This window comes from Oncorhynchus masou, chromosome 15 (assembly GCF_036934945.1).
Source record: "Oncorhynchus masou masou isolate Uvic2021 chromosome 15, UVic_Omas_1.1, whole genome shotgun sequence".
Taxonomy (NCBI): domain Eukaryota; kingdom Metazoa; phylum Chordata; class Actinopteri; order Salmoniformes; family Salmonidae; genus Oncorhynchus; species Oncorhynchus masou.
The window spans coordinates 5,964,040-5,988,665 of NC_088226.1; the positions used below are offsets into that span (position 1 = coordinate 5,964,040).

Below are 24,626 nucleotides of genomic sequence, written 5' to 3' on the forward strand. Positions count from 1 at the left end.
ATCCTCATAATAGACTCGTGAATGCTGCTAGATTATGTAATTCACTGTAAAGGCAAGATAATGACCACTTGTAACAAATTGTACACATTTTTTGGGAAAGCTGTGTTATGGCCATTGTCTGCAACTGACAGCTGTGTAAAATGTTATGGGATGGCATCTTATGTGCAATTGTTTTCTTATTCTATTAAAGCTAGAGTCCTTAATTGAAACAATAGCAAAGCGATCAGCGGCCTCTATTTTGGTAAAAAGCTGAGGGATGGGCCAGGAGAAACGTAACCAAATTGTAACTCAAATTCATAGAGCTATGGATGCAAGGACTGACCAGCCATGATATCAACATTATAGTAACCATGTTTTGAGGCTATACAGTTTGTTTAAATACATTTACATGGTTTACAAACACATTTTTGGTTCTGATTGGGTACACCAGTTGAACTAAGCTCATAGGCATTTGTCATCTTCAATAATCAATTCGTATATATTAAAAATGTATGTACAACTAGGGATTCTGGCTTTAAAATGTAGTGCATATTATGTATTTATTTATATTATTTATTATTTACGTCATATCATTTCAAGTCACACTGGCGCGAGTCGGGTCGCACAGCTCGTTCTTTTTGGAAGCGGAGGTGGGGAAAGCGGGGACAGAGGACCGTGGGAGGGACGAACACATTCTGGATTGGATCTGACGGAGCAAGTGACAATGTAGCGGAGTCTGGCTTTCGCGTCGGAGTTGGAAAATATTGCATCACATTATACAAACTTTAATGTATTTTTATATTTCACATATATTTGTGATGAGTAGGTTATGTGTTTACTGGACATAAGAGGAGTACTAAGATTCGCTTTTTGTGGGAGACTGACTCAACATTACTTTCCTTGAGTTATTGGAAGGCTACGATTACTTTTGCTTGGACCTTGGAAGGCTCTCTGAAAACTGCCACCTTGACATGTATTACCGTTTTCTAACATGCAACAACAACACTGTATAAGGTAAGACAAATGTGAATTCAATCGTTATAATTATGGATAAGACAGGAATGGCCCCTACCGACAGGCTCGGGAAACTAGTGTTGCTCGTTAAGAAGTTCAGTCCGAAGGTCGCTAGCACACTACTTAGCTTTGCTAGCTAGCTAGCCATGTTATTTTAATGAACGAAGCAACCGCGAGATTGAAAAGTAGATGCTAGCCAAAGTGATAGGCTTGCTACATATGGAGTAAGAGCTACTAGCTAATGCTATTTTTCATTTCATAATAACCCAGTCCAGTTCAAGTTGCATTGCACGTTTGCGCCATGCTTTGTAATGTGTCTTATTTATGGATAGTTATTACTCAATTATAAAAGTATCTTACAGTTGGATGAACATTACATAACTAGGTCTATTTCTAAAAACACATTATTGGCAATATATGATCCATAATCTAAATCCTACATCCTGCTGTAGTTCTCCATTGGGACAAGTGAATAAAGTTGCACTCCATCACCAGCTACACACTCCAACCTCTCAAACACACATTCATATTGTGTGACCGCTTGAAGCATGAAAATACTGGCTAATGGCCTTGGTTGGGGAAGAGGAGGACATGATCACTGTTATTGGGAATGACAGCTTTGCTTACGCCCTGTGCAGGTTATGTAATGTAGCAAGTTATGTTCACACAAAAGAACAGTGCAGACTGCAGAACTGTGCTGTGCAGACACCATCTCATTAGTGGGATCCTGCTGTGCACACTGTGAACTTTCTCAAAACCGTGTATGTTTACATAGCAACACTTTGCTGTACATGAATTTCCTGGCCAGGTTGATCTGAACTGGGTAGAGGAGGAGACGATGAATATGACGAGTAGCCTCTATAGCCCAGTTAGCCACCATTCATTTTTCTATTAGACAGCTCTGCAAACGTTATGTCAATATGTTTGTTATACTCACCAAATATGGAGTTTCACTGAGCAACTATCGTCATTTACTGCCTTCACACCCGGTATGTACTTCCTAAAAAGGTCGAAATAAATGTTTTATCAATGATATTTTGGGATACTGTACTCCTGCTGTATCAGCTGACCTGTGCATGGATGTAATGAGGAGAAGGGTACAATTGGCCAGCAATTCAGGGCGTTCCTGCATGTGGGTATTCCTGTATCTGCAGGAACCCCTCTTTATACTTCTATTGGTACATGTTTAAGTTAGGACAGGTAGGAGGTGGGGGCGCTCCAGTACAGTAAGTGGGGTTAATGCACAATAATGTTGGATGCCAGCCGCCAATAAACTCACAGAAGAAGGTGCGGCAACAGTAGCTAGCTAGCCATACACCGGTAGATGGTGTCCTTCGCCCCTGGCGAGGGCAGGTGCTCGCCAGGCGGGAGTGAAGGACACTGTGTACTAGCTTAGCTAGTCCTAAGAACCGGTACACAGCACACTGTGTGCTAGCGACACCATGTGCTTGCTAGTTAGCTTTAAAAAAGGACACTGTCAACCAATCGTCCCCACCTCCTGCTAGCACAGCAGGCGGGAGGCGACACCATGGACTAGCTAGCGTGATAGTTAACAACACTGTGTGTTTGCTAGTTAGCGAGCTAACTATCAAGCTAGCTAGTCCATGGTGTCGCCTCCCGCCTGCTGTGTTAGCAGGAGTTGGGGACGATTGGTAGACAGTCTCCTTTGTCCCCGCTTGTCAAGCAAGGTTTATTCCAGTGCATAGGAGTCGGGGGTGACACTGTGTTCTAACTAGCAAGATAGCACATGGTGTCGCTGATTAGCTAGCTAGTTAACTATCACAGTGTCACTCCCGCCTGCTGTGCTAGCGGGAGGCGGCGGCACCGGTACTAGACAGTGTCCTCCTCCTTCGCCTGTCGAGCACTGTTTCTCACAGATCTGTTGGTATTTGGTATTTTATTAGGATCCCCTTAATGCCAGTGGCAGGTCATAGGTAAAAATAGAAAAGAGTACAGGGCCTAGAGGACTGCCCTGCGCTACACCACACTAGAGGTCGACCGATTATGATTTTTCGATGCCGATTATTGGAGGACCAAAAAAAGCAGATACCGATTAATCGGTCGATTGTTATAAAATAATAATAATAATTTAATAGTTAAAAAATATATATATTTGTAATAATGACAATTACAACAATACTGAATTAACACTTAATATGATACAAAAATAAAATCAATTTAGCCTCAAATAAATAATGAAACATGTTCAATTTGGTTTAAATAATGCAAAAACAAAGTGTTGGAGAAGCAAGTAATATGTGCCATTTAAAAATGTGTGCCATGTAAATTATGTGTCATGTAAAAAAGCTAACTTTTAAGTTCCCGCTCAGAACATGAGAACATATGAAAGTTGGTGGTTCTTTTTAACACAAGACTTCAATATTCCAAGGTAAGAGGTTTTAGTTTTTTTAAAGGACTATTTCTCTCTATACCATTTGTATTTCATATACCTTTGACTATTGGATGTTCTTATAGGCACTATAGTATTGCCAGTGTAACAGTATAGCTTCCGTCCCCCTCCTCGCCCCTACCTGGGCTCGAACCAGGAACACATCGACAACAGCCACACTCGAAGCATCGTTACCCATCGCTCCACAAAAGCTGCGGCTTTTTTTTAACTACTCCAAATCTAAAAGTGAGTGACGGTTGAAAGAGTATTAGCGCGCACCCCGCTAACTAGCTAGCCATTTCACATCGGTTACACCAGCCATTAGGCTGATAGGCTTGAAGTCATAAACAGTGCTGTGCTTGAGAAGAGCTGCTGGCAAAACGCACAAAAGTGCTGTTTGAATGAATGATTACGGGCCTGCTGCTGCTCAGTCAGACAGCTCTATCAAATCAGACTTAATTATAACATAATAGCACACAGAAATACGAGCCTTGGGTCATTAATATGATCGAATTGGGAAACTATCATTTCGAAAACAAAACGTTTATTATTTCAGTGAAATACGGAACCGTTCGGTATTTCATCTAACGGATGGCATCCCTAAGTCTAAATATTCTTGTTACATTGCACAACCTTCAATGTATGTCATTTTCATTTAATTACGTAAAATTCTGGCAAATTAGTTCGCAATGAGCCAGGCAGCCCAAACTGTTGCATATACCCTGACTCTGCGTGCAATGAACGCAAGAGAAATGACCCAATTTCACCTGGTTAATATTGCCTGCTAAACTGGATTAGTAGTTATAACTAGTGATTATGATTGATTGTTTTTTATAAGATAAGTTTAATGCTAGCTAGCAATTTACCTTGGCTTCTACTGCATTTGCGTAACAGGCAGGCTACTCGTGGAGTGCAATGGTTAGAGCGTTGGACTAATTAACTGTGCGGTTGCAAGATTGAAACCCCTGAGCTGACAAGGTGAAAATCTGTCGTTTTGCCCCTGAACAAGGCAGTTAACCCACAGTTCCTAGGCAGTCATTGAAAATAAGAATGTGTTTTTAACTGACTTGCCTAGTTAAATACATGTTATAAATTTGTTTTTTTATTGAAAAAAATAATAATAATCGGAAATCGGCGCCCAAAAATATTGATTTCTGATTGTTATGAAAACTTGAAATCGGCCCTAATTAATCGGCCTTTCCGATTAATTTGGTCGACCTCTAGTACATACAGGGCGTGACGGGAGTAAATTACAATAGTTTCTCAGCGAAACTCTGTATTTGGTGAATAACAAACGTGTTTTGACATTATTAACGCTTGCTGAGCTGTCTAATGGGGAATGGATGGTAGTGTAGCTAACTGAGCTGGAGAGGAGACTCATCATATTCATTGTCTCCTCCTCTGCCCACTTACTAGTTCGGTGTGATCGTGAACACATCACAGTTTGCGTTATTGTACTTTCATGCACAAGTTCCATCTAATTCTGCTACCATCTTAAGTGAAACAAATATAGGTAAATTGTTTAAAAGCAACAAACACTCCTAAACTAGGCTACTTCTTGCTCTCATTTCTCTCAACTGTTCTTGGCCATTGGGCTGGAAGAGTTTAAGTAGCCTCCAATTCAAATTGCATTTGATACATGGTCAAGCATTGAAAACCTTATCTCAGAGCCTCAGGGAAAACTGTAAATAACACCAGCTCACTTGCTGAAAAGGCTCTAAAAAATGTCCATCATCCTCAATGGGCAAGTTGCTCTCTCATGAATCATTTGTCCATAAAGTCCTGGTATGGACTGCAGTCATTAAACCATATTTTATTTCTCATAAATTGCACTGTTTACCAGCCTTGTTGTTGTTGAGGGGGATGGATAGCATAGGCTACTTAATTTAATCTCAGATATTTACTGCTCACCGTGAATTGAAGTGACAACGATGCGTATTTATGTATGAGTGAGATGTTCATTTTGTGGGGAGATTCTTAGAGTGTTTCAGGATATTACTCCCTCCCTCACTGTTTCAGTTTCCTGAGAGATAAAGGGCACTCCTGATTTTTATTGTAAGGGCAAACCGGGTTAAAAATGAAAAAAAGATCATAGGCACGCTGGACTTTGTGGCAAATAGTTTTTTATTCCCAGTTTTTAATATTTTGATTAATTTCCAAATTAATAAGCCCGTAGTATTCGGGTTGAATTTTGTTGAAGCATGGTAAAAACCCTGTTGCTGTTCTTTGGGTTGGAGCTTCCTTGGGGTTACACGCTTTTTGACGGCCTTGCTTTGGTTTCTCCTCCATGTTCACTATAGCCATATGGGCATTGAAAGACTTGCATGTCTGTGTGGGTTGTCCAGTATTGAGTCTGGACTATGATATAGCCTATTAACCCAACTGTTATACTCATTTTCTCTGTTCTCAGGTTCTGGCCTGCTGGTTCATGCGGCTCCATTCCAGCCTTCTCTGTGCTCTGACCACAGCACCCGCCGGGGCCCTCAAGCACATAAATGGTAGCTCCACACAACTCCAACCCCTGACACATTCTGTACAAGAAAATATTTAGTAAATAAAGACAGAAAGAAAGTTGAACAGGAAATTTAAGCAGCAAAAGAGATTTTCCGTCTCTCAGGCTTCCCTTGACTTGGTATCCGTAACCGGACTGGGAGTTGAGACTGCTGATTTGAGGCTGTGAGTGCCCTCCCCTCTACTGCTTCACATTCCCTCACCTGTCAGCTGTGTGTGTTTCTGTGAGGACAGTAACTCTGAGGTAGGTTGATGCGGCTGTGCCTTAGCATGGCGCTGTGAGGAAGCCACTGCCTGGACTCTGGACGGACGCCAGTGAAGCGCTTACACACCTTGGACCATCATGGGGAAGGAGCAGGACCTACTGCAGGCCGTCAAGACCGGAGACCTGCCCTCCACTCAGAAACTACTGGCCAAGCTCAAAGCCAGCCGAAACAGTGAGTCCTTAAGTTACCCGTAAATCGTAAATCTCATAGCCAGATTTATTTTAGCTCGCTGAAAGGCTGAGGGAGTGTGCAGTGCAATACATCTCCGTTATGTTTATTTGCCCAAGCTTTGGGATTATTGGCAGATGGCCTAAGTAAGACAATTAGATGTCAGAAGTCAGAAATCTCTTCCTCTGGAGGCAGTAAGGCAATCGGTAACATGCTTAAACAAGCAGTTTGCTTCATTCTGTCTGCCTCTGCTGATGCCACACCTGTCATAACTACTAAACGTCTCCCAAATCAATAGATCCTGCTTACTGTCTACGCCAGTGATTCTCTAACAGGAGTAGGCTAGTCGAGCCAGTGGAAATCGACAGTTCTCAGTTGTTCAGACATGATTCAAAAACCAGTGTTTGCTATCTAACTGACTCATCAACCAGTTTCTTGCTGGTTGACTCAATATTTCAACAAATTACATTTCAGTCATTTAGCAGATGCTCTTATGCAGACTGACATACAGGAGCAAATCGGGGTAAGTGCTTTGCTTGTCAGATTTTTCACCTAGTTGGCTTGGGGATTCCAACCAGCGGCCTTTTGTTTGCTGGCCCAACGCTCTTAACTGCTAGGCTACCTGCCGCCCCACACAATTATGTGTATTGTCTTTCTCATGAAAAGGTGATCAACTCTGTTATTGGATTATGAGAAAGATGGACTACCTTTTACAAAGTGGAGTGTTGTAGCTAATCCTATTGAATGTAGAGTGAACCTTATGTTCAGTGATTGAGTGTGTTTGTTCAGGGGAGCTGTGCTGAGAGGAGGTGAGTGCTCTCAACTCTCTACTCTGAGGTCAAGCTTCAGGAACTTAACTACAGAAGACGCTGAGCCTCAGATAAAGCTTTGGGGAAATCTATCCCTTTGGATTAGCCAGGCCAGCTCCAATCCAGCCCTTATGATGATGGCACACTAATGAACTCTCTCTCTCGCTCTCGGGAAACTAAAAGCTTATCCACATTCTCCCCGGGTTTTAATTCACTGGACCATAAGCTTATGGCCATCTATATCGTCTCCCTTGAGAGGGACACTTTCTATCCCCAGAGTTGCTATACGCTGTATGAGGGTTTGTGGATGGGGTGGGTGGGTGGGTTCCCACTTGCAGACCCCCATCACAAATGCCTCAAGGTTTGAGGGGAGGGGGGGCTCAGTTGCCTCCTCTTGAGCTATCAATTCCTCCGATCTTTCTGCTCTCAAAAGCTGTTATCACCAACTACAATGGTATATCAATAGCAGTTTACTGCACCTTTATCCTTCTGCTCTTCCAATCACTAAATTCTCCTACTGGCATAGTTTACAAACACAAAGACCATTACTCACACACCCAGGAGGACGTTTTCTCTGACTATGAGTGTTGTCGTGTTCTCAGAGGCCTATGTAATTACTAAAATGACAGTGCTGGGCGGCTGTTTAGAGGCTGTTTTTCCACAACCACAATGCCACAAGGTGCAAGACGTTCTGGAGGACTCCTGTATTTAGTTGCTTCTCTCTGCTCATTCACTGTAGAGATAGTGTCCGACATTGAGTTCAACATGACACCACACAGCACAGTGACTGAGAGAACTGAGAGCCCCAGGCCAGGAGGTTGGGTTGCTTTATCATTGTGAAAACCTATCACCCTCTGTGCTATTCTGGACTCTTTTGGCTCTAAACAAACATGAATTGCTCTGACCCAGAGGGGAGAGATGATGGGATATGAGGGATGGGGAGAGTTAAGTGGTCTCAGTGTACCCTGTGTTTTTCCTGTGTTTATCAAATTCAGCAGACTATTATATTGTAAGAATTGTGGACATAAGGTGTAATTACACTATAAAGGTCTCTTTGTCTGCCGTGGGGTTGTGAACTCTGTCAAGCGTTCATATTAAAGGGCAACTCCCACTTTTCAACCTCATTTTCATTATATCCTGCACAATACCAGTGTAAACATAAAGCTGTACCATTGAGAGCATCTTGACTGGCTGCATCACGCTTGGTATGACAACTGCTTGGCATATGACCGTAAGGTGCTACAGAGGGTAGTGCATATGGACCAGTACATCACTGGGGCCGAGCTCCCTGCCATCTAGTACCTCTATACCAGGCAATGTCAGAGGAAGGCCGTAAAAATTGTCAGACTCCAGCCATCTAATTCATAGACTGTTCTCTCTGCTACCGCACGGCAAGTGGCACCGGAGCGCCAAGTCTGGGACCAAAAGGCTCCTGAACAGCTTTCTAACCCCGAGCCATAAGGCTGCTAATCAAATGGCTTCCCTGACTATTTGCATTGACCCCTTTTATTTATTTGACTCTCTTGCACCGGCTCACTCACTGGACTCTACTCACACAGACTACACTGACACTCTGGCACCGGCTCACTCACTGGACTCTACTCACACATACTACACTGACTCTCTGGCACCGGCTCACTCACTGGACTCTACTCACACATACTACACTGACTCTCTGGCACCGGCTCACTCACTGGACTCTACTCACACATACTACACTGACTCTCTCTGCACTCTGGCTCACTCACTGGACTCTACTCACACATACTACACTGACTCTCTGGCACCGGCTCACTCACTGGACTCTACTCACACATACTACACTGACTCTCTGGCACCGGCTCACTCACTGGACTGTACTCACACATACTACACTGACTCTCTGGCACCGGCTCACTCACTGGACTCTACTCACACATACTACACTGACACCGGCTCACTCACTGGACTCTACTCACACATACTACACTGACACCGGCTCACTCACTGGACTCTACTCACACATACTACACTGACACCGGCTCACTCACTGGACTCTACTCACACATACTACACTGACTCTCTGGCACCGGCTCACTCACTGGACTCTACTCGCACATACTACACTGACACACACACAGGCTACATTCGACTACATACGCTCACACACACAACACACATGCATATTGATGCCAAACACACACTCAGGCATAGACAGACTTTCGTACTCTTCACATACGCTTCTGCTACTCTGTTTATTATCTATTCTGATTGCCTAGTCACTTTTACCCCTACCTACATGTACATATTACCTCAACTACCTCGTACCTCTGCACATTGAGTATGTTTACATGCACACTAATGATTAGATATTAAACTGATTATTTTAGATGATGCAATAGTCATGTAAACACCTTACTCTGCTTATCTTAATCGACGTAAGGCCAGAATCTAAGTAAGCATACACCGATTAAAACTCCTGGTTTTCTGATCAACCTTTCAAATTATTTGGACATGTAAACAACTTAATCGGCGTTCCAGCAGTGTATTTGATCTGCCCATGTGCTAGCACCAGCTGAGCGAGCCTCCTTTATTTACACGAGTGAAGTGTGTTTGGAACAACAATGTGTCTTAGAAGTAATTTTCACATACAAACTTGATCAAATATGCTTACCAAAATAACATGTTCGCCGTGGTAGGACGTTTATTTTGATTGCCGTATTTCTGCATTTATCAGTGTCATCAGGTAGCCTGATTTCAGATGTGTCCATGTAAACAAGATTATTAGGGAAATCGTTCCTCTTGCAAAGCATGTAAACATTTTAATCAAACTATTAATCTGACTATCCACAGTAACCACACTCATTGACTCGGTACCGGTACTCCTTGTATATAGATTTGTTATTGTTATTTTGTGTTACTATTTCCTTGTACATTTTTTTGCTATTTTGTCTTACTTTTTAGTTCTGCATTGTTGGGAAAGGGGTCGTAAGTAAACATATCATGATAAAGTCTACACTGGTTGTATTCAGCGCATGTGACTGATTTGTTTTGTGGAAACAAATATAAAGTTCTACACAATGGCATCAAAGTTTAAACATTTAAAAACAGTGATTTTCAAACACTGAATGTGTTCTTATCTGACTTGCCTAGTTAAATATATATTTTTAGATTTGTGGTAACGTGGGGAGCAAGAAAATACCCTTCCTTGGGCTCGAATCTCGTTGCAGGTTTAAACCCTTAAAATCAGTTTTTACTTTTAATCCTACAATGTGACAGAGAATTATGTTTTTATTACATTTCTAATGATCTTTTTACCACAGATCATAGAAACGCTCTGTTTTCACATACAGCTGAAGTCGGAAGTTTACATACACCTTAGCCAAATACATTTAAACTTCGTTTTTCACAATTCCTGACATTTAATCCAAGTAAAAATTCCCTGCCTTAGGTCAGTTAGGATCACCACTTTATTTTAAGAATGTGAAATGTCAGAATTATTTATTTCAGATTTCCACAATAAGTTGGGTGAATTTTGGCCCATTCATCCTGACAGAGCTGGTGTAACTGAGTCAGGTTTGTAGGCCTCCTTGCTCTCATACGCTTTTTCAGTTCTGCCCACATATTTTCTATAGGATTGAGGTCAGGGCTTTGTGATGGCCACTCCAATACCTTGACTTTGTTGTCCTTAAGCCATTTTGCCACAACTTTTGAAATTTGATTGTCCTTTTGGAAGACCCATTTGCGACCAAGCTTTAACTTGTCTTGAGCTGTTGCTTTGATATATCCACATAATTCTCCTGCCTCATGATGCCATCTATTTTGTGAAGTGCACCAGGCCCTCCTGCAGCAAAGCACCCCCACAACATGATGCTGCCACTAGAGGTCGACCGATTATGATTTTTCAATTTTTCAACCGATTATTGTAGTTCCAAAAAAAACCGATAACGATTAATCGGACGATTAAAAATAAATAAATAATAATAATAAAAAAAATACCATTTTTGAAATATTGTTTATTTGTAATAATGACAATTACAACAATACTGAATGAACACTTTTATTTTAACTTAATATAATACATCAATCAAATCAATTTAGCCTTAAATAAATAATGAAACATGTTCAATCTGGTTTAAATAATGCAAAAACAAAGTGTTGGAGAGGAAAGTAAAAGTGCAATACGTGCCATGTAAAAGAGCTAACTTTTAAGTTCCTTGCTCAGAACATGAGAAAATATGAAAGCTGGTGGTTCCTTTTAACATGAGTCTTCAATATTCCCAGGTAAGAAGTTTTAGGTTGAGGTTATTATAGGAATTATAGGACTATTTCTTGCTATACCATTTGTATTTCATATACCTTTGACCATTGGATGTTCTTATAGGCACTTTAGTACTGCCAGTGTATAGTATAGCTTCCGTCCCTCTCTTCGCCCCTATCTGGGCTCGAACCAGGAACACATCGACAACAGCCACCCTCGAAGCATCGTTACCCACCGCTCAGTCAGAGAGCTCTATCAAATATCAAATCATAGACTTAATTTTAACATAATAACACACAGAAATACGAGCCTTAGGTCATTAATATGGTCAATTCCGGAAACTTATCATTTCGAAAGACAAAAAAATGTTTATTCTTTCAGTGAAATACTTAACTGTTCCGTATTTTATCTAACTGGAGGCATCCATACGTCTAAATATTCCTGTTACATTGCACAACCATCAATGTTATGTAATAATTACGGAAAATTCTGGCAAATTAGTTCGCAACGAGCCAGGCGGCCCAAACTGTTGCATATAGCCTGACTCTGCATGTAATGAACGCAAGAGAAGTGACACAATTTCCCTCATTTAATATTGCCTCCTAACATTAATTTATTTTAACTAAATATGCAGGTTTAAAAATATATACTTGTGTATTGATTTTAAGAAAAGCGTTGATGTTTATGGTTAGGTAAACATTGGTGCAACGACAGCGCTCTTTTTGCGAATGTGCTTGTTACATCACCCGTTTGGCGAAGTAGGCTATGATTCAATGATAAATTAACAGGCACCGCATCAATTATATGCAAATGAGGACAAGCTAGATAAACTAGTAATATCATCAACCATGTGTAGCTAACTAGTGACTATGTTAAGATTAATTGTTTTTTTTATAAGATATGTTTAATTCTAGCTAGCACCTTACCCTGGCTCCTTGCTGCACTCGCATAACAGGTAGTCAGCCTGCTACGCAGTCTCCTCGTGAAGTGCAATGTAATCGGCCATGATCATTGTCCAAATATGGCAATTACCGATTGTTATGAAAACTTGAAATCGGCCCTAATTAATCGGCCATTCCGATTAATCGGTTGACATCTAGCTGCCACCCCCGGGCTTCACGGTTGGGATGGTGTTCTTCGGCTTGGAAGCCTCCCCCTTCTTCTTTCAAACATAATGATGGTCATTATGTTCAAACAGTTCTATTTTTGTTTCATCAGACCAAAAGTATGATCTTTGTCCCCATGTGCAGTTGCAAACCGTAGTCTGGCTTTTTTATGGTGGTTTTGGAGCAGTGGCTTCTTCCTTGCTAAGCGGCCTTTCAGGTTATGCCAATAGGACTCGTTTTACTGTGGATATAGTTATTTTTGTACCTGTTTCCTCCAGCATCTTAACAAGGTCTTTTGCAGTTGTTCTGGGATTGATTTGCACTTTTCACATCGAAGTACGTTCATCTTTAGGAGACAGAACGCGTCTCCTTCCTGAGCGGTATGACTGCTCCGTGGTTCCATGGTATTGCTCCCAAGGATGAACCAGACTTGTGGAGGTCTATAATTTTCTTTCTGAGATCTTAGCTGATTTCTTTTGATTTTCCCATGATGTCAAGCAAAGAGGCACTGAGTTTGAAGGTAGGCCTTGAAATACATTCATATGTACACTTCCAATTGACTCAAATGATGTCAATTAGTCTATCAGAAGCTTCTAAAGCCATGACATAATTTTCTGGGATTTTCCAAGCTGTTTAAAGGCACAGTCAACTTAGTGTATGTAAACTTCTGACCCACTGGAATTGTGATACAGTGATTTATAAATTAAATAATCTGTCTGTAAACAATTGTTGAAAAAATGACTTGTGTCAGGCACAAAGTAGATGTCCTAACCGACTTGCCAAAACTATAGTTTGTTAACAAGAAACTTGTTGAGTGGTTTAAAAACAGGTTTTAATGACTCCAACCTAAGTGTATGTAAACTTCCGACTTCAACTGTACGTAGACTGGTTGGTGCCTGAGATGATGAATATGACTTTGAAAAGTGGCGGAATTGCCCTTTTATCACGGGATGCTCTTGTGGCCCCTACACTCCAGGCTGGGCTGGAGTTGCCTCAGCCAGCTGACAGGCCTGCCGTGCTGCTTGGTCTGCCCCCAAGTCCCCGAGGGGATTCCTAGAGACTGTCGGATTACCCTCTCCCTTTGTTTTGCATCTCGCCCATCCCAATTTATCACCTTATACGTTACGTGTGGCTCAGCTATTGTTATGAGCTCCAACCCAGCCCATTGATGGGATTGGGGACAGTCATTACCCCCGCCATCAGGTTTCCACAAACAAACACATCACACAACCGTAACTCTGACATCTGGTACCTCAGGTCTCTGCCTCACCCAATCCACTCCCTCCCATATGGTGCTCAACCAGATTAAGGGGAATTACGGGTCGGGCTGGGATGACAAAGAAAGGTCCAACGTAGTGGGGCTTCCTCTTCTTTCTCCGACATGGCAGAGTCAGCCAAACTAAATCCTTAACAGGCCCCCGGTGAGCCAGCAACAGCACGGTGTGAGTTCTGTGTCCCACGTCTCATGGTCAAAGAGTCTCAGGAACGGTGGGATGTAGCCAGATCAGTTGGCTCAGAGACACATGTTCGGACTCTGACCTCTTTCTCTCCCTCTGGCCACAACAGAATGAGGGACCCAGGTTGGAATGTTTAGGAATTTGTTTGAAGAGGTTAAGTGTGTGATAATGTAGACAAAATCCATGTGTTAATCCTGTCTAACTCATTTTCATTACATCCCTTAGACATCAGATACCACAAATCCCTTTGTTTTTTAGTTTCATTGGTTTTTCCCCCCATTCTGTGGATTTGGCTTTGTCCAGAGCTGCCACAATTAAAACATTTTTAAAACGCTTTGTCTGAGATTGACATTTGGTATAATGGAATATGGGAGCTGTTAGAATGACAGAGGATCACATGTTTGTGTGCTGTATGTAGTAAAGGTCGACCGATTATCGGAATGGCCGATTAATTAGGGCCGATTTCATATTTTTCATAACAATCGGAAATCATTATTTTTGGGAGCCTATTTGCCGATGTTCTTTTTAAATATAAATGTTTTTTTGTGTTTTTTTACACCTTTATTTAATCTTTATTTAACTAGGCAAGTCAGTTAAGATTACATTCTTATTTTCAATGACGGCCTAGGAACGGTGGGTTAACTGCCTCGTTCAGGGGCAGAACGACAGATTTTCACCTCGTCAGCTCGGGGGATCCAATCTTGCAACCTTACAGTTAACTAGTCCAACGCAATAACGACCTGCCTCTCTCTCGTTGCACTCCACAAGGAGACTGCCTGTTACGCAAATGCAGTAAGCCATGGTAAGTTGCTAGCTAGCATTAAACTTATCTTATAGAAAACAATCAATCATAATCACTAGTTAACTACACATGGTTGATAATATTACTAGATATTATCTAGCGTGTCCTGTGTTGCATATAATCTGATTGAGCATACAAGTATCTAAGTATCTGACTGAGCGGTGATAGGCAGAAGCAGGCGCGTAAACTTTCATTCAAACAGCACGTTCGTGTGTTTTGCCAGCAGCTCTTCGTTGTGCGTCAAGCATTGCGCTGTTTATGACTTCAAACCTATCAACTCCCGAGATGAGGGTGGTGTGACCGAAGTGAAATGGCTGGCTCGTTAGCGTGCGCTAATAGCGTTTCAATCTTCACTCGCTCTGAGCCTTGGGGTGGTTGTTTCCCTTGTTCTGCATGGGTAACGCTGCTTCAATGTGGTGGCTGTTGTCGTTGTGTTGCTGGTTCGAGCCCAGGGCGGAGCAAGGAGAGGGACGGAAGCTATACTGTTACACTGGCAATACTAAAGTGCCTATAAGAACATCCAATAGACAAAGGTTAATGAAATACAAATGGTATAGATGGAAATAGTTCTATAATAACTACAACCTAAAACTTCTTACCTGGGAATATTGAAGACTCAAGTTAAAAGGAACCACCAGCTTTCATATGTTCTCATGTTCTGAGCAAGGAACTGAAACGTTAGCTTTCTTACATAGCACATATTGCACTTTTACATTCTTCTCCAACACTTTGTTTTTGCATTATTTAAACCAAATTGAACATGTTTCATTATCTACTTGAGGCTAAATTGATTTTATTGATGTATTATATTAAGTTAAAATAAGTGTTAATTCGGTATTGTTGTAATTGTCATTATTACAAATGCATTTATTATTATTATTTTTTAAACGGCCGATTAATCGGTATCAGCTTTTTTGGTCCTCCAATAATCGGTATCGGAATTGAAAAATCATAATCGGTCAACCTCTAGTATGGAGCTACTCATTTGTCCTGCATTATAAAGTCAATATTTAAAACTGATGTTGGTTTCCATCATGGTTTTTTACCTCCGGCCTCTATTTGAAAGTCCAACATATTCAAGCTGATAAGGTTTCATTTGTGTTTTTATGCCAAGAAATATTTCACAGCTTGTTGCCCAATTAGACCTACAAAGCTTGGGGAAATGGTTTGGTGTTAGGTGTGCATCAATGCAAACCCCCAGGAATTGGGAGTGAAACCCCCCTGGCATATAACATCGCCATCTGTCTTTTTTAAACGTAAGTGTGCCACACACTGCATTATTATTGACCAGAGGGAGCGGTGTTCCGTATTGAAGACCATCAATGTCCCATTATCGGCGTCTCGTAAAACTGTTGGGCCACAATGAAAGGCAGGGCCGTTAAGAGAGCGCGGCGGTGGTGTCTGTGGTGATTCTCCGGGAGGGAGCAGCTGTCAGCCTCCCCAGGCCAGTGATAGGCTTCTAAGGAGCCCACTGTGACTGTCTATTGGTCGCCGGGCCACTCGCCCATACTGCAGCCATGATTTATTCATGACTTTGTGTTCAAAACAGAGCCAGCCCACCCAAACACCCAATCCAGTCCCTTCATTCCACTTACTTAGGCCTACTCCTGCCGCCTTGTGCTAGCAAGAGGCAGGAATAACATCTGGGGCATCATGACACAGACAGGCACACAACCTCCTCCTTCCCTCCATGACAGAGGCATCACAGTGTTGAACTATTGAACTTACAATAATTCTGGGAAAAGCTCCATCCATTTACAGTTTAGTTATTGCCAGTATAGTACTTCTTGCTACTGGCAAAAAGGAATGAGCTAGAGTTCACGTGATCTGAATATTGTACCCGTTTTTCTAGTTTCCATCCCAAAATACTAGACGTTTTGCATATAGACTTGACCTTGTTTCACGCAAACACAGCATATCGTTTACTCCGTCATCTGCTAGTTTTTATGGTTGAAGTTCAACAGAATATTATGCGTTCTCCTTCACCATTGCACCTTCCTCTCCCATGTCACAATGCCTCAAATACAGCTCAGGATAATGAGAAGGAAATTTCCACTTTCTTTTCAGACTGGGCATATAGATGGGAATGTGTTAAAACCTTTTAGACAGACCGTGAAATTCTGTCTCTGTACTGAAGCCGCCGGTGTTTGCCTGTCAACTCTACCGTTGGTGTGCTAAATGTTTAATTGGCTCGCTAAACAGACAGGTCCCATAGACCTTGTAAAGGAGGTCAGTTAGCCCATGCCTCAGAAGAGGAAGAAGCACTGGTCTGTGTTGGAATGGGGCCCTTCAGGACCTCTAGCTGTCTGGTCTCTGACGTAAGTGGAAAGAGAGGAAACCCAAACGGGAAAAGCAAAGGTTATTGTTACCAGAGTGGTCTACCTATGACCCTTTGTCAAGTGTTCTGTTTTCTACTGGGTTGGATCACAGACAAGCTTGCCAACATTTATCGAAGCACTTCTTAGTTTTACTCATCTAAGACCAAGAAGAAACTATTAGCACAGCCTCAAGGATATCTCTTGCCTTGGACATTTGGGAAACTGCTGAACGTCTATTGAACTTTGTTTCATTTCTCTCTTTAACCATCCTTTAATTTTTGTTGATGAGTACCAGATTTAGTGGAATTAAAAGGGTGGGGTCTTTCGGAACCACCCGTTACAGCAGATACCAATGTCGATGATACAACAAACGTTGGAATGCACTACCATATTTACAAAGAAGTTGAATGACATTGCCCTAATTTGTATGTTAGGTCGTGTATGTGCTTGTAAGGATGTGTGTAGTCTGGGGGGGGGGGTTGGGGGTATATGTTTTTGTGTATTATGTAAGCTTTGTTCAGCAGAATGGGCTCTTTTTGTTTGTTGCTTATCTCTGCCAGTCTGTTTCCACAGCATCAGATGTACAGCTTTCACAATGTCTCATCATTGACATTGCCTGACTGAACAACCATAAGATTTTAAGATATGACTGATTGATCACCTCTTTGGTAAATGTATTAAATCTTAATCTTTATACAGTCAAGATTAGAATGACATTTTGGATGTCACGTCATGGTATTTCCACAACATAGAAACGTAGGCTCATATGCACATATTTCTCTACCTCTTGGCTCAAGGCTGGCTTTACACAATCACATTTTGACACGTGCGTAATAGTGGAAAGCTGATATTCTGACTGCATTTTTTTTTCTCCACAAGGCACCAATTCAGAGCTTTTAAAGTACCCTTCCTGTTGAGGGCCTTAATGACTCAGCCTTCAGGCAGGATGTGACTGGAGCATAGGCCCAGGTGCACACTGGCACTCTGAACTGGAAAAAACGGTACATTTAAGATGCAGTTTCACGCTGACAAAAAGCTAAGGCACCAAACGGACAACAGAACAGTATGACTTATGGCTCCCTGCTGCGGACTGCTTGGTCTTATCAAGGTTTCAGTTATTTTCCTCCAAATCCCTCCCGCTCCGTCTGTGCCAACCATTGTCCAAGACACGACATAGCAGCACAATGCGTCTGAATGCAGAAAAAGAATAGGAGGGATGATGTCATGTTGTAGGAATGTGTACCCCACAAGGAAACCTCCGATCTGTTTTCTGGAACAGGAATCTGACTCCTCTTGTGAAATTACAGTTTGGCTTAACCCGAAGACTGAGAAGAATGTTTTGGTGTAGAGGACAAAGAGAAGGGTAAGAGGCCTCGGAACTTTCCAACAGAACTGTTACTATTCTGCCCTCCAGGAGTCTGAGGCGACTTCAAACAGGACTTTGGGTTTGGAGGAGAGAAAAGTCTAGCTTTTGTCATGGAGATGAGGAAAAGTGGTCTCGGCTGCGGTACTGATATCGAAGGGGAGAGAAGCAGAGCTGTCGAAAGGGAAAGTGGCTGGTATCTCTCCCTGGGCTGTTCATCTGTCACCTTATCTCCATTACTGTAAGTGGAGGCCTGATGCACCTCACCCACACTGACCGCAAACGGACATGGTTAGTCACATGCTTACTCTGTCAGGAGGAGAGGGGAGTTAGTACTGGGGAAGTAAGTAGATGAAAGTTTGGCGCCGCTGGAGAGTAAAAGTCCATTATGAACAAAGGATGGGGTGTGGAGTTTCCTCTTATCCTGTGACCAAAAAGTGTGGAGTGTCCTGGTGCGTCTGTTAAGCTTAAAGAGGAAGAGGCATGAACTCACACACACACACACACATTCATATTTGCTGTCCTCCACCCCTCAAGACAAAAACAATGCAATGTTTGTTTTATTTTTTTACCCAAGGAACATTCTCCATTCTGGGAAAAGTATCTCATTAAGGGCTTGGTTCTCCGTGTGTGCAGTCAGTTATCACAGGGCTGCAGGTTTAAATGCATATTAGGGCCTGGTCTCTGGGCCCTCCATTTCTGTCACAAACACCGGAGTGATACACAGAGGTGAAGTGTTTAGCATTCCTGCAGGTCAGTGTGAGTTAGGCCCTGTCAGTAGCTTCCGGCTGGATCAACACAGAGCTACTATTGTGTGTGTGTGTGTATGTCTGTCCTGTCCTGTCTGTCTTGGCTGGCTGGCTCTCTTTTCATTAGCCTCTGCTGATTCTGGCCCCATGACAAACAGAAACCAAAAACAATCCAGACCACTCCGCGTGTCATCATTTTATTATAGATGAGATGTTCATCCATCAAGAAAAAGGACCCATGTCCGTTTTGTGCATGTTTTCATCTGTTTAGTGCTCACTTCAAGCTAGCTGCATGTCTTGTGTTTCAAAGGGTGTTTCAAAGGGAAATAGAGAAGACAAAGTGGTGTTTGTGTAGTCTTCTGCATGTATCATATACAAATATCACTGTTCATTTCCTCTCAGATGTTGTGATGCTGGTGTCATGCACCTGCCTCTTCATTAACCCCACCCCCCAGCCCATATGGGTCTGTATGGCAGAAACCCCCATCAGGACGATTATGTCACCCTGCTGTCCTTCTTTCATCTGAATATGTGTCTCTTTCTTTAATCAAACCTGCCGTATGTGTCACACCCCCAAGCCCTATTCTCTGTGGACGCCCAGCTGGGCAGAGACACAATGCAACTCACGCAGGTCATTTGCATGCGTGGCGCTCCATTGCGTCAGCTGGCTAATGGGCCTCAACAGTGAGAACGACCAGGGACCTTATCTCCTCTCATAGTCTTGCTTTGCATCCCGCTCCCACAGCCTGCCCCCCCCCCCCAAGGTTTCCAGGAAGGCTCTGTCTGGCCTGGGAACAAATGACAAAGTGAATGATTGTTAGCTCAATTAGTACCTCGTCTCAAATGTTTTATTGTCTTTTAGTGTTTGTGTGCGATCCTCTGGCAAATAAGCTAATTACTTGGAAACAGAGAATTCTCAGGAAAAGAGAATTGGATGAATAATTTGGGTCAGAGCAATAGCTGCACCCATTAGACAAAGACTTTGGACCTCTCTTTTGGGACAGTGCTGAATATGAACTCAGTTCAGCGTTTAGTCTCAGGGTCATTGTGAGGTTTAGGGCATATTACAGTCTTGGTGGGTTAGTGGAGCTCTCAGCATGGCAGCAGTGGGTATATGATATAATCACAGTGGTGAGTCAGTATCTGTGTCCATGGCTCTTCTCCAGGCACTGCTTCAGCACTGGGGCTTAAGCCTACAATCTCCGCCCTGCGTCCGGTGCAGATAACGCCACAGCACATCACAGTCCAGCAGGTCCAGAGTGAAGCCATAGGATTATCCCCCAAGGTGGTGCAGCGGTTTCCCCCTGCTACACCAGATGTGTTGTAGCTGCTCTTCCTGTTGGTGGACATTAGGACTGATCCCATTTAGTTGACTGTTTGGTCGATAGGCTGTTGGTCGACCAAGATTTCTTTAGTCGAGCTGTAGAAAATAATAATAATAATTTAATTGTGTACAAGACATGTCTGATTTGTGCATGTCTGAGTTAACTAATCTATTGTAGAGGCCGTGGGGATGGCACAGACCATCAGTCTATGACGTGCTTCTAGAATTGTATATGTTTATATTAGGTAAGAACAATGGTGTAACACTAATAAAAATAATATGGATGGCGCAATAAACACTGAAGTTCTGTAGTGGTCACTGCAGCAATGGGGAGGCCCATCACCTGTGAACCCTGGGGAGCCCCATCACCTGTGAACCCTGGGGAGCCCCATCACCTGTGAACCCTGGGGAGCCCCATCACCTGTGAACCCTGGGGAGCCCCATCACCTGTGAACCCTGGGAGCCCCATCACCTGTGAACCCTGGGGAGCCCCATCACCTGTGAACCCTGGGGAGCCCCATCACCTGTGAACCCTGGGGAGCCCCATCACCTGTGTACCCTGGGGAGCCCCATCACCTGTGAACCCTGGGGAGCCCCATCACCTGTGAACCCTGGGGAGCCCCATCACCTGTGAACCCTGGGGAGCCCCATCACCTGTGAACCCTGGGGAGCCCCATCACCTTTGCAGTGTTGACATTACATAGGATAATACAGAGCTTGTGTCCCTCCCAGCTATGACTGGTATGTCCTTGTGATTAAGATAAGAAAATCCCTTCAATGTACAGGTCTAGTCTGTTTTCTAATGTTTGCTTCCTTCAAAATAGTCTCAGGTGCATTAACTCTTTTGGCCTAATGAATTGGCTGAGGTGCAGAGACACGTAGTTGAGACAGATGTTTCCCTTTTCATGGCATTTTGGGTTAACCCTCTCTGGTGATCCTTTTAAGACAACATAGGATGTGGTCAAGAAAATTACCGCTCTTTCTATTTTGGTTTGGATGACCAATCTCTTGTAGGTTTTCTACGCAGGACGTTGGGTCCAGTTTTTGTTGTCTTTATTTGTATAGTACCACAATCCTCAAACAGGGGTCAAATGTATAATTCTTTGGAATTTTTCTCACATTTTCAAACAGCACATTTATATTTTCCAATGGGGCTATACATTTGGGTGAGGTTTTCTCTCTCGCCTGAGTAGCCTCATTTCACTGCCAAAAATCAAATTCAACCATCTAGTGTTCAGCGAAATAACAACACAATGTCAAATACAGGTAGCCTAGTCAAATAAATAACATCTAATCACATTAACTGTTACTCTCTCGCGGGAAACCTTCACTCTTGCGTAGACATTTAGAAACGAAACATGATAATTTGAAAAATAAGCCATGGGAGTTTTTTGAGTGAGAATAAAGATGACTTGCGAGTAGTAAGACATGTATAAAAGCAGCAGATAGCATTAATAAGGAGGGGTTAGAAGAGTCTTATATGGTGAGCTACCGAATGGCTAGGACAGGCAAGCCCCATACTATTGTGGAGGACTTAATTATTCCTGCTACCGCGGATATGGCTGGGACAATGCTGGGGGAATAGTCCCAAACTATACAGACAATTACTTCATCTAGCAACACTGTTTCACGACACATCAGTGACATGACAGGAGATTTTTTTTAAACAATTACTGCTTCGCATACAAGCCAGTGAATTATATGTATTACAGCTGGATGAGTCAACAGACGTGGCGGGCCTGGCACAGCTCCTGGTATATGTCCGTTACGTTTATGGGTGATCAATTAAGGAAGACATCCTCTTCTGCAAACCACTGTAAACCAGGACAACAGGAGAGGATATTTTTTAAGTACTGGACAGCTTTGTGACATCAAATGGACTTTGGTGGTCAAGATGTGTATCTGTACTGATGGCGCAAACATCATGACAGGGAGACATAGTGGAGTGGTAACGCACGTGCAAGCAGTTGCTCCCAATGCCACTTGGGTACACTGCAGCATCCACCGAGAGGCTCTTGCTGCCAAGGGAACGACTGACACTCTCCATCTCCACCCCTGATGTGGAAATGCGATACCCTAGGAAGGAGACGGCTTGCTGAAAGAACAAGCATTTTTCAGCCTTGACATACTCCAACAGTCGTCTAAGTACCTTGCGCACCAAGGACACATGCTGCGCATGTAGTGGAGTATACCAGAAGGTCATTGATATACACCACTACACCCTGCCCATGCAGGTCCCTGAAAATCTTGTCTACAAAGGATTGGAAGACTGATGGAGCATTCATCAACCCGTACGGCATGACGCGGTACTAACCATAATGCCCTGAGGTGGTACTAAACACTGTCTTCCACTCGTCTCCCTCCCGGATACGCACCAGGTGGTATGTGCTCCTAAGATGCAGTTTTGTGAAGAAGCGCGCCCGTGCATTGACTCAATCGCCATGAGGTAGCAGGTAACTGTACCTCACCGTGATTTGATTGAGGTCTCAATAATCAATGCACGGGCGCAAACCTCCATCCTGCTTCTTCACAAAAAATAAACTCGAGGAGATGGGTGAAGCGGATGACCGAATGTACCCATGACGCAGGGATTCGGAGACATATGTCTCCATAGCCACCGTTTCCGCTTGCAACAGGGGATACACGTGACTCCTGGGAAGTGCAGCGTCTACCAGGAGATTTATCGCACAATCCCCCCCTCGATGGGGTGGTAATTGAGTCGCCTTCTTTTTACAGAAGGCGAGAGCCAAATCGGCATATTCGGGGGGGAGGATGCGCACAGTGGAGACCTGGTCTGGACTTTCCACCTACACACCTCCCGGAGCACTCTCGCGACCACCCCGTGAGAGCCCTCTGTTGCCATTAAATAGTGGGGTTATGATGAGCTAACCAGGGAAGGCCCAGTACCACGGGAAACGCAATAGAGTCTATGAGAAAGAGGCTGATTCTCTCCTCGTGACTCCCCTGCGTCACCACGGCCAGGGAGATAGTGGCTTCCCTGATTAACCTGGACCCCAATGGTCGACTATCCAGAGCGTGCACTGGGAAAGGTCTAGCCACAGGGATAATGGGGATCATAAGACTAAGAGCGAGCGCTCTGTCAAAAAATTGCCAGCTGCGCCTGAATCGACGGGCGCCTTATGCTGGGAATGCGAAGAAAACAGTTGGACAACAGAGGACTCTGGATGAGAGTGGTGCAGCTGGAAGAGGCGCTCACCCGCCACTCTACCCTCGGGCAGGTGGTCGAAGACTCTGTGAAGTCCTCCAACGCTGCATCTCCTTCTCCCCACACGGCGTTGGCCCACTCCAGAGCTCTCCCAGTGAGGCACGAGATGAGGGCGGACACCCTCTCCCTTCCCGAGGGAGCTGGGTAAACGGTGCCCAGGTATAGGTCCAGTGGAACAGGATACCCTGGCACCATTCCGCCATCCCATCATACTCCCCGGGAAGGGCGAGACTCATCCCACTGGAACTGGTTGCAGAAGGAGTGAGTAGTGGAGTTTCGGGTTGTGTTGTTGAAAGCGCTGGTGGACCTCCCCGTCTCTCCCAACGGTCCAGGGTCTGGATAATCCATGATGGCGCCGAGATGGCGGATTATTTTCGCTTGCTCCTGGATGCGCTCATCGACCCCTATACCAGGGGCACCTGCTCCTGCTGACTCCATAGCAGGGTCGGGAATTCTGTAAGGGGTGCGTAACTGGTGGCAGTGAAGTCAAAGCAGGAGAGCAGAACTTGGTAAATAGCCAAAGCCGTTTAATAAACATAACTACCGGCATACAAAAAACAACAAACACATGGGCACAAAACCCGTATCGCACCTGGTACACAATGCACACGTACTCACAATAAACAATCCCCGACAAGGACATGGGGGAAACAGAGGGAACATATACAACATGTAATTAGGGAATTGAAACCAGGTGAGTGTGAAAACAAGACAAAACAAATGGAAAATGAAAAATGGATCGGCGATGGCTAGAAGACCGGTGACGTTGACCGCCAAACACCACCCAAACAAGGAGTAGAACCGACTTTGGCAGAAGTCGCTACACTGCCAGGTTTCTTGCCTTGGCAAATCGCGCAGTTAAGACACTGATACCCTTTGCAACCACGCACCTATGTGAGAGAGGA

The 24,626-nt window shown here is 43.5% G+C and overlaps 1 protein-coding gene across 8 annotated transcripts in view; it reads left to right on the forward strand.

Moving 5' to 3' along the window:
* The first annotated feature begins 639 nt into the window (after positions 1-639).
* LOC135555403 (caskin-2-like) overlaps positions 640-24,626 on the forward strand; it is a 101,378-nt gene continuing 77,391 nt past the window's right edge. For all 8 annotated transcript variants that reach the window (XM_064987793.1, XM_064987794.1, XM_064987796.1 and 5 more), the window contains exons 1-2: positions 640-993; positions 5,793-6,330. In XM_064987793.1, the coding sequence (XP_064843865.1) occupies positions 6,237-6,330 (94 nt within the window). In that variant the 5' untranslated portion in view covers positions 640-993; positions 5,793-6,236. The remainder of the gene's footprint in view (positions 994-5,792; positions 6,331-24,626) is intronic.